Consider the following 10,699-nt stretch of genomic DNA (forward strand, 5'->3'; position numbering starts at 1 on the left):
GCGGTGGCACGCCGAGGGAGGCTGCGTCGGCGCGGCGGCTGTGGGGCAGAGAGCAGGTGCGTCCTCGCGGTGCCCGCCCCGCAGCCCACGGCGACCCGGTCCCTGGCCCTCGGGACCTGCCCCTGTCCCCCGACCCGAGGCGGGTGGGGGTCGGCGCGCCTGGAGCCTCGGTGGCCCGACCCCGACGGCCGTTCCGCCCCCAGGCCGCCCAGGCCCGCCCGCAGCCGCTCAGGGATGGAGGTCCTGGACGAGTTCGACAGCGAGTTCCCCCAGAGTGTGACCTTCTGCCAGCTCATCTCCGAGGAGGACTTCGAGAGGCAGGCGGCCACCTACACGGAGCGCGCGCTGCGCCGCCTCTTCCGCAGCATCGACCGCAACCCCGCGCTGGCCGAGAGGGTGGTGCGCAAGGGCAAGCTGGCCGAGTACGAGGGGCGCGGGCTCCTCTCCTTCCTCTGGGTGCGAGCGGGCCGGCGGGGCTGCAACGGGGGAGGCGGGGTGGGGACCACGGGGGCGGGTGCTCACACGGCTCCAGCTCGCTGTCGTCTGGGGCGGGGCTGTGAGGATAGGAGATTGGGGGCGGGGTGGGGCGGGGGTTGGGTGCGGAGGGAGCCTTCGGGCCTAGCTGGAGCTGCAGAGTAGGGTTCGTCCAGAAGCCCCAGGCGGCCCAGCTTGGACAGTGCAGCCGGCGGGCGTCTCACCTGTCTGGCTTCCTCCTGCCTTGCCTGTCCCCTTGTCGTAGGCAAAGTTCTTCTGTGCGGTTCAGGGGGAGCTGAATTGTTGCAACAGCATGGGTGCCCTGGAGATGCACCAGCGCCTGGAGCAGCTGAAGAGGAGCATTCACCGCGTGCACCTCTACTCTCAGGGTGAGGCTCAGCCTCTGCCAGGCTCCAGTGCCCAGCAAACCTGACTCAGGTTCCCTTATCCCTGGTTCTGTGCTTGGCACTTTTTTTTTTTTTAAATTGGTGTTTATTTTTAAAGTATTATGAAAACGAACATATACAAAACTGGAGGCTGCAGTGAACACTCAGGTACCGGTCACCCTTCAGTTTCAGCAACTATCCCCATCTTGCCATGCTTGCTTCACTCTCTACTACCCCGTTCCCTTTTTCTGGAGCATTTTGGGGGGAAATCTCAGACATCATTGTATTCTTGGATCCTTTAGAATGCTGTTTTATATATTAAAAAAACATTTTGTAATCACAATGTTACCTAGATATTATTGACAACAATTTTTTTTAAGATTTATTTATGTATTTATTTGTTTGACAGAGCGCGCTCACAGAAGCACAGGGAGGGGCAGAGGGAGAGAGAGAAGCAGGCTCCCCACAGATCAGGGAGCCTGATGTGGGACTCGATCTCAGGACCCTGAGACCACCACCTGAGCCGAAGGCAGATGCTTAACCGACTGAGTCACCCAGGCGCCCGACGACAATTTTTTTTTTTTAAAGATTATTTATTTATTTATTGAGAGAGATAGTGATAGAGAGAGAGCATGAGAGGGGGAGAGTCAGAGGGAGAGGCAGACTCCCCGCTGAGCAGGGAGCCCGATGTGGGACTCGATCCCGGGACTCCAGGATCATGACCTGAGCCTAAGGCAGTCGCCTAAACAACTGAGCCATCCAGGCGCCCGTGACAACAATTTCTTAATGTTAGCTGATACTTGGTTTGGATGTTAGGTCCTTTGAGGTTCCTTTTCACTAGGATGGCCATATACTTCGAGTCCACACTGGCACACTTGTGAGAGTGAAATGGAAGGGGGCCACACTAGTGACCTCGTAGGGATGGCAAGTGAGGGATGGCCACGTCTGTTGAAGTCCCTTTGAGGTGGGATGCTCTCACCTTACTCCCCCATGCCATCACCTTGAAGAACTGTGATGTCCTTTGGGGCGTTGCACTCAATGGGTTTATATCTGTTGTTAGGGCCCCCTGGTGCCGTTTGTCTTGTCCCCCGCTCCCTGTATTTCTTGGATAGTTGCTCTAAAGCCTTATGTTAGATGTGGGTTCAGTTCTTTTGGTGCATTTGTCTTCAGTGATACCCTAGCTAGTGGTGGAGCAGCTTTCTTCATTGTATCAGGAGGCCTGGCTCACCTGGGGGGTCCCACTTTCCATGATGCTGAGTGTGAGTGTTCCACATCACCATTGCATCTGATGGACCCCCAGCATGTGTAGCTCTTACACAGCCTCCCAAGGTAGTGTCCATGCTATTAAACTCATTTTACAGAAGAGGACATAGAGGCCCAGGGAGGGAAGCCAACGATGTGACAACAGTGTCACGTAGTAAGTAGTAGAGTCTAGACTTGAACTCAGGTATGGGTTGCTCTAGAGCTCGGGCTCTTAGCCTCCAGGTCAGTGCTCCCTGGTGGTAGTGATTGTCATTCTAGATGAGCCCTTTTAATGGGCTGTATGAGGCACTTGTTCATACCCGCTTTGCTGGTGTCCAGTAGAAATAGCCAGACTCATCAAATATAGGAAGAAAACTAATGTGGAAAGAGGAGAGGGGGCAGGCCCCAGAGTCCTGCTACTCAAAGATTCTCTCCCTGAGCCCACTTCTGTAAGACCTCCTACAGAAGAGTTTCCTTACAGAGGAAAGGGCCTTTGCATACCCCCAGGATGGCCCTGGGGCTGGGTGTCGTTGGTGAACTCCCCGTCCAGGGCCTAGATACCCCAGGAAGGTGCTGGCTGACTTAGGAGCTTGGGGTAGGTGGCTGACTGACATGTCTGGGACAAGCCCAGCCCTCCTTGGTGGTGATACTCATGTTACTTCCCCTGAAATTCTGGCCTTGAAGTCAGACAGTTGGGGTATGGGTCCTTCCTGGGCCTCGTACACTCGGAGCTTCCCTTTCTCCTTGTAAGAGAGAGACAAAAATAGCCTTTCCTCGTGGGGTAGTTGTGGGGTCGGTGAGCTGGTACATGTTGGTGCCTGTCAGCCGTGGCTCCAGGCACTCTTATGTGGTGCCCTTTGGGGGAGGAACCTTGTGAAGAACCTGCACCATTGTTTGGCCTCGACGCTACCCTGTTCTGGCCATGGGGTAGGCACTCATTGGTCCCTTTTGTCACAGATGCCAAGAAGAAGAGAAGAAAGCCAAAGCCGAAGAAACCAGAACCCGTCCTCTTGCAAGACCACTCAACTTCCCCATGCCTGCCACCAGCCCTGCTGCCACCTCCACCGCTGCCGTCACCTGCCACCACCATGGCCTCCGTGGTGGCCCCATCACCCCCTGTCTACACCATGCCTCGGGTCTTTGGCTCCTTCCCTCCGCTGCCCAGCAAGTCGGTCAGTGAGCTCATCCCCCAGTCCGCATGGTCCCAGGAGCGGCAGCCCCTACCCCTCTGCTCAGAACCACCCCAGCGGCTTCCCCGGGCCCATGGCAGTGACTGTCAGAACTTTGTTTTTAAGCAGCAGACTGCTCTCTGGAGGCAAAGTCTTGGGTAGAATGTTGATGGATAAAGCAGATAAAAGGGGGTCTGCTCTGGTTGAAGGGTTGGAGGCACGGAGTTTCACCTGCTTGGCCTCAGCTGAGCAAGGCAGCTGCCAAAACATGGGGCAGAATCCTGGGGTGCCCAAAGGACAGGTGGAGAAGCATGGCCTGCCCCCCAACATCTCTAGCCCCACGCCTGCCCCGCTTCGTGGCTCGTGGTCTCCTTGCCTCTGCAGTGCCTTCCTAACCACATGCCTCTCCTGTCCCCTCCTTCTCCTGCACTCTCATGCCAGTCAGCCCCCAGTCCTCTCTCAGCTCCCAGCCCCCATCCCATCCCATCCCCGTCCCTAACACCAAGCTTGAGATGGGTGCTAAGGATGACCCTGATGTATTTGCTGAATGAGTGATAGTCACATAGTTTCCCTAGTTCTTGTGTAAGGTGTTTTTCTTCCCAGTGGGGCCCCCAGACTTGTCCTAAGATTTTCTTTGTTTCCTGCAGATGGAGAACTTGGAGGTTGCAAGGTCAGAAGTGAAATTGAACTGGCCTGGCCTGTCATCGAACCCAAAGAGGTGGAAGGAATTGATTCTAGGCTCAGGGCAAATGAAAAGAGAGCATTTTAGGGAGCACGTTGTGTGCCACGCTTGGTTCCCAATTTTTCCCCACCTTGTTGTCAATCCTCACCACAATCCTGAGGGGTGGTTATTCCCATTGTACAGGGATGGAGTCAAGGCTCAGAGGTCTGCTCCGTGCCCGGGAGTCCCTGTGGGAGGGCCTGCCGGGGAGGAGCCCAGAGCTGATGTTTCCCTCTCCCTCCTGTCTTGCAGACACATGGTTGATCTGACCCCCTTGGTCCTCAACCCCGGAGGCTTCCATTTCTCGTACCTGGCTGGAAACAGTGCACACAAGCTCCGTTGCCCTGGCTTCCCCTGGTAAGCACGCCTCTGGGCCTATCTGGGGTGGGACATCGTCCTGGCTTACCTGGCATGATGGCATCATGCCAGTGTGCACGAGGGCCAGAAAAATGTTCTGTATGATGGTCCTTCGCATTTCATGAAAGGACCCTAATGTAATCGGGTGCTGGAAAAGTTGCTCCCCCTTCCTAGTGTTTGTAAATGCTGAGAGTTGGAAACAAGCAGCTCAGAGACCCATTAGAAAGGGAACAATTCCATCAACTGTGGGTAGCCCTAAGGTTTATACACATGTGTTTTGCAAAGCAGGGATTTACTGAATAGGTGGTTTGTTTGCTTGTTTGTTTTAATCACCTGTTTTTGCCATTTATGGTGGTGTTATTTCCTATGTCATTCCATGGAGTGTTATTTCAAAGTATGTATTTAGACTGGCTACTTCATTGCATCAGATAATTTTTTTTAATAGCTTTTTTTTTTTTTTAAAGATTTTATTTATTTATTTGAGACAGAGAGAATGAGAGAGAGAGAGCACATGAGAGGGGGGAGGGTCAGAGGCAGAAGCAGGCTCCCTGCCGAGCAGGGAGCCTGATGCGGGACTCGATCCAGAGACTCCAGGATCATGACCTGAGCCGAAGGCAGTCGCCTAACCAACTGAGCCACCCAGGCGCCCTTTAATAGCTATTTTAAAAAAAATATTTATTTATTTGACAGAGAGAGAGACACAACGAGAGAGGGAACACAAGCAGGGGGAGTGGGAGAGGGAGAAGCAGGCTTCCCGCCGAGCCTGATGTGGGGCTCGATCCCAGGACCCTGGGATCATGACCCGAGCCGAAGGCGGACGCTTAATGACTGAGCCACCCAGGCGCCCCTAAATAGCTATTTTTTAGAGGAGTTTTAGATTCACAGCAAACTGAGAAAGTGCTGAGAGTTCCCATGTCCCCCTCCCCCCTACACAGGCACAGACTCCCCCACTATCAACATGCCCCACCTTACAGTTGGTGAACCTACATTGACACATCATTATCACCCAGAGTCCATATGTTTGGGCTCACTCTTGGCGTTGTACATTCTATGGGCTTGGACAAGTTTATAATGACAGGTATCCACTATTGTAGTGTCCTACAGAACAGTTTCATTGCCTTCAAAATCCTCTATGCTCCAGCTGTTCATCTATCCCTCTCCCCTAACACCCGACTACCACTGATCTTTTTACTGTGTCCATAATTTGACCTTTTCCAGGATGTTATATGCTTGGAATCCTACAGTATATAGCCATTCCAGATTGGCTTCTTTCACTTACGGTTCCTCCATGTTTTTTCATGGCTGGCTAGTTCCTTTTTAGCACTGAGTAACTGGGTATACTGTAGTTTATTTATCCATCCACCTACTGAAGGACATCTTGGTTGCTTCCAAGTTTTGGTAATTTTGAATAAAGCTGCTATATAAACATCTACATGCAGGTTTTTGTGGACATAAGTTTTCAACTCTCTTACCAAGAAGCATGATTGCTGGATTATATGGTGATAATATGTTTAGTTTTAAAGAAACTACCAAAGTGGTTGTACCATTATGTATTCCTACTACCAATGAGTGAGAATGTAAATGACTTCTTATGTGTAAGAAACCTACACAGTTCTGTAAAGATGATTCTAAATTTAGTTGATGGAAAGTATATTCACGAAGACACCCAAAGTGTAAGTGAACCTTTAAAAATGTTTTTGGCTTCCTTAGTAATGAAAGATGTACACGTTAAGGTTACTAAGATTTATGCTCTATACCTATCAAAAAGCCCCAAGTAAAGAGAATCCTGTGCTATCAAGGCTTTAGGAGGAGACTCATTTTAGCTGTGAAAATACTATAAATTGGCTTTGTCCTTTTAAAAATTCTCTTATTGAGATAATTTGCATAGCATCATATGAATTCACCCATTTAGTGTTCACTTTAGTGGCCTTTTATATATTCACATTTGTGCAACTATCACCACAGTCCAATTTTAGAAGAGAGTGAAAAGACAACCCATAGACAACCCACAAAAAAACCCATTCCAAAAAATGGGCACAGGACTTGAATAGACATTTCTTCAAAGAAGGCATACAAATGGCCAATAAACACAGGAAAAGATGCTCCCCGTCATTAGGCATCAGGGAAATGCAAATGAACACCACAGTGAAATACCACGTCACACCCACTAGGATGGCTCTCATCGTAGAGACAGACGATGACAAGTGTTGATGAGCATGTGGAGAAATTGGAACTCTAGTGTGTGGCCGGTGGGAATGTAAAATGGTGCAGCCATCATGGCAAAAAGGTTTGGTGGTTCCCCAAAATGTTAAACATAGGATTACCATATGACCTGGTAATTCTCCTCCCAGGCATATGGCTGAAAGAACTGAAGTAGAGACTCAAACAGATGCTTGCACGTGAATGTTCATAGCACCAGTTTCACAGTGGCCAAAAGGAGAAGACAACCCAAGTGTATCCAAGATGAACAAAATGTGACCTAGCCACGTAATAGAATGTTGAAACAAGTGAAAGAAGCCAGCACGAAAGGACAAATTATTGTATGGTTCCTGTTACATAGAATATCTAGAATAGGCAGAGTCCTAAAGACAAAGTAGATGAGAGGTTACCAGGAACTGGGAGAAGGGAGTGAGTTGCTTAATTGTACAGTTTGGGGTGATAAAAAAGTTCTGGAAATAGATAGCGGTGATGGTCACAGGATATTGTGAATGTATGTAATGCCACTGAATTGTACACATAGAAATGGTTAAAATGGTAAATGTTATGTATATTTTACTACAATTAAAAAAAAAAGAAAGAAACCCTAGCACCACTTAGCTGTCACCCCCAGGTCCTCCACCCCCAGCCCTAGGCAGCGATTAACTTACTTTCTCTGTGGATTTGTCTGTTCTGGACATTTCATATAAATGAAACCATACAATAACATGGTCTTTCGTGACTGCCTTCTTTCATTTAGCTTAATGTTTGCAAGGTTCATCCATGTCATAGCATGTGTTACTGCTGAATTTCCTGGCAGAATAATTTATTTTTATTTATTTATTTTTAAAGATTTTATTTATTTATTTTGGAGTGAGAGCGAGTGCACTCCTGTGAGTGGTGGTGGGTGGGGAGAGGGAGAAGGAGAGAGAATCTCAAGCAGACTCTGTATTTAGCACAGAGCCCAACGCAGGGCTCGATCTCACAACGCTGAGATCACGACCTGAGCCCAAACCAAGAGTCGGATGCTTAACTGACTGACCCACCCAGGCGCCTCCAGAATGATTTACTTTTTATTTTTTTTTTAAAGATTTTATTTTTATTTATTTGACAGAGAGAGGCACAGCGAGAGCAGGAACACAAGCAGGGGAAGCAGGAGAGGGAGAAGCAGGCTTCCTGCAGAGCAGGGAGCCCGATGTGGGACCCGATCCCAGGACCCTGGGATCATGACCTGAGCTGAAGGCAGACGCTTAACGACTGAGCCACCCAGGCGCCCTTATTTACTTTTTATTTTTAAAATTTTTAATTTAAATTTGGGTTAGTTAACATGAATTTCCTGTTTTTTAAATTTCTTTTTTTTTTTTAAGATTTTATTTATTTGACAGAGAGAGACACAGCGAGAGAGGGAACATAAGCAGGGGGAGTGGGAGAGGGAGAGCAGGTTTCCCGCTGAACAGGGAGCCCTATGCGGGGCTCGATCCCAGGACCCTGAGATCATGACCTGAGCCGAAGGCAGAAGCTTAACGACTGAGCCACCCAGGCGCCCCTTAAATTTCTTTTTTAAGACTTAAAATTTTTTAGAGCAGTTTTAGGTTCACAGCAAAAGTGATAGGAAAGTACAGAGAGTTCCCATACACCCCCTACCCCCCCACGTGCACAGCCTCCCTCATTATCAACATCCCCTCCAGAGTGATGCGTGTGTTCACAACTGATGAGCCTGCACTCATACATCCTAGTTGCCCAAAAGTCCATCGTTTACATCAGGGTTCCCTTTTGGTGCTGTACATTCTATGGGTTGACTTTCTTTTTATGGTTGAACGGTATTCCATTGTATGGATATATTGCATTTTCTCTATTCATGAGTCGATGGACATTTGGGCTGTTTCCATTTTTTTGGCTCTTGTGAATAATACTGTTAGGAACATTTGTGGCCAGGTATCTGTGAGGACATAGTTTTCAGTTTTCTTGGGTATACCCTTAAGAGTGGAATTGCTGGGTCATATGGTAAGTCTGTATCTTGAGGAACTGCCGAAGACACAAGTCCCTCATCAGACATAGGATCTGCAAACATTTCCCCCCACTGTGTGGGTGGTTTTCTCACTTTTTCAGTGGTGTCTTTTGAAGCACAAAAGTATAAGGTTAGTCCTTTTGAAAGGCAGTTTATCAGAACATCAGGAGCCATAGACGTTTTCAAATTCTTTGCTCTGGTTTTTTTTTTTTTTTTTTTTAAGATTTTATTTATTTATTTGAGAGAGAGAGAGCACAAGCAGGGGGAGCAGCAGAGGGAGAGGGAGAAGCAGGCTCCCCGCCTAGCAGAGAACCCGATTCGGGACTCCATCCCAGGACCCTGGGATCATGCCCTGAGCCTAAGGCAGACGCTTAACGACTGAGCCACCCAGGTGCCCCTAGGCATAGTTTTATAAGGGTGTGATTCAATTAGACAATGTCATTTCTTTTATCTTGCCTTTGTCACTTACCATGATGGCCATGGGGACTGGTCCACTTCTTGATGGTCTTTTGAAGCTGAGCTTCGTTGGCTGCATAATAAATATCCTGTGCATGTAGGGCTATCATTTAACTCCACACACATGAGGTGCTTCTAGTTGTCTTCTCTACGAGTATAGTTGGTGCTGGGATTAAAGTCTTTATGTGCGAAGCTGTTCCTGAACTTCAGATGAATTTCCTGAAGCGGAATTATAAGGGAAATGGTCTGAACAGTTTTCAAAACGACTCTTTTTTCAGATTCTAAAAAATATGTATTTACTGTAGATAATTTGAAAACCGCACACAAAGGAGAGGAAAAGCCATACCAGATCACTCTTATGCCCACTGCCAGAAATAACCAGCACTAGCATATATTTGTCTTTTCCCTGTGGAAACACGTCTATACACATATGGTAGTCTGTCACCTAACTGGGAGTGTCCCGTTAGGCAGCTTTGTAGCCAGCTCTGGAATGCGTTTCTCCTCGGGTCTTTAGAAATATACTTAAGTTCACCAATAATAATAGATGCAAAATGCTCCCTTGTATGGATGGAATATTTCCTCAACCATTCTTGCTCGTTGAAACATTGCACTGATGGGGACAATTTTAGGCTCTTGTTACGTATTGCTTTCTGAGTGAGCTGTGTTCTCATGATGCTATCATCAAAAGTGGGTTATTTTTCATTGGCTTTAAAAAGTTTACAAAAGCAGGACATGTTCTATGGGAAAAAGTTCACAATAGAGAAATGAATACGTGTAATATAAGAGGCCCCTGCTTCTAGGAGTCCCACTGCTAAGAGTTTCACGTGTACCCTTCTAACACACACACAAATACACTGGTTAATTCTGTAACCAAAGCAGGATTATATATTGCATGTACTTCCCAGCAGCTTGCTGTTTTCCACTACTGTGCCATTGGGGCATCTTTATTTGCTGGGATATACAGACCTACCTCAGCCCTTCAACAGCTGCAGAACCGCCTGCCACATGGCGCCTGTGGTTCCTTTAGCCATTCCCTGAGGAGCGTCTAGGTTGTTTCCAGGTCTTCACAATCACAAACATTGCTGCAGTGAACAGCCTGGAACAACCATCTATGGAAGAGAGTTCTGGAAGTAGAAATGTATTGCAAGCCATCCCACAGCCTGAAGCGTTGTCATGTGTACTTCTGGCGGCTCTTTGTGCCAGTATCCCACCTCACGGACGTGTCTTGGCTGTCTCCTGCACAGGACCTCGGCTTGTAGTGGTCCCCCCAATGCTGAGGAGACACCACTCCCTCCTGTGAAGGCCTCCATCTTCACCCCGCCTGTCTTGCTCAAGTTCCAGCCTGTGCCAAGACCCAAAGATGACTCTGAGAACGACCCTAGCAGCACAGAGCCTGAGCCCCACAAGAGGGGCCCATAACCTCTCCCCTACAGAAGGTGGCTAAAGGAATGAATAAAGTTCCCGCGGAGGTGCCTTCTTTGCGCTGGGCTCCCTAGAGGCTGTACAATCCCATGGGCTTCCTCCAGTCGAAAGAGGTGTTCAGGCTAGTGCAAGCCTGAGTTCCCCCTCAGCCTGAGCCTGCATACAGTAATTGGTCAGGTCAGCGCTACTGTGAAGTCCCCTCGCTTGCACTCTAACATGGGAATTCAGCCATGGTACTTTTTTTTTTTTTTTTTAAAGATTTATTTGA

General features: G+C 48.5%; 1 protein-coding gene across 1 annotated transcript; it reads left to right on the forward strand.

The window, feature by feature from the left end:
- LOC102740968 (uncharacterized) lies at window positions 1–10,485 on the forward strand. Its single transcript, XM_081801690.1, has 7 exons — window positions 1–56; window positions 204–456; window positions 740–863; window positions 3,060–3,274; window positions 3,919–3,989; window positions 4,245–4,349; window positions 10,254–10,485. Exons 2-7 carry the CDS (start codon window positions 235–237, stop codon window positions 10,426–10,428), a joined length of 912 nt encoding a protein of 303 aa, XP_081657816.1. The 5' UTR covers window positions 1–56; window positions 204–234; the 3' UTR covers window positions 10,429–10,485.
- The last annotated feature ends 214 nt before the right edge of the window (window positions 10,486–10,699 follow it).

This window comes from Leptonychotes weddellii, chromosome 13, assembly GCF_054177405.1.
Source record: "Leptonychotes weddellii isolate Sample4059 chromosome 13, ASM5417740v2, whole genome shotgun sequence".
Taxonomy (NCBI): Eukaryota; Metazoa; Chordata; class Mammalia; order Carnivora; family Phocidae; genus Leptonychotes; species Leptonychotes weddellii.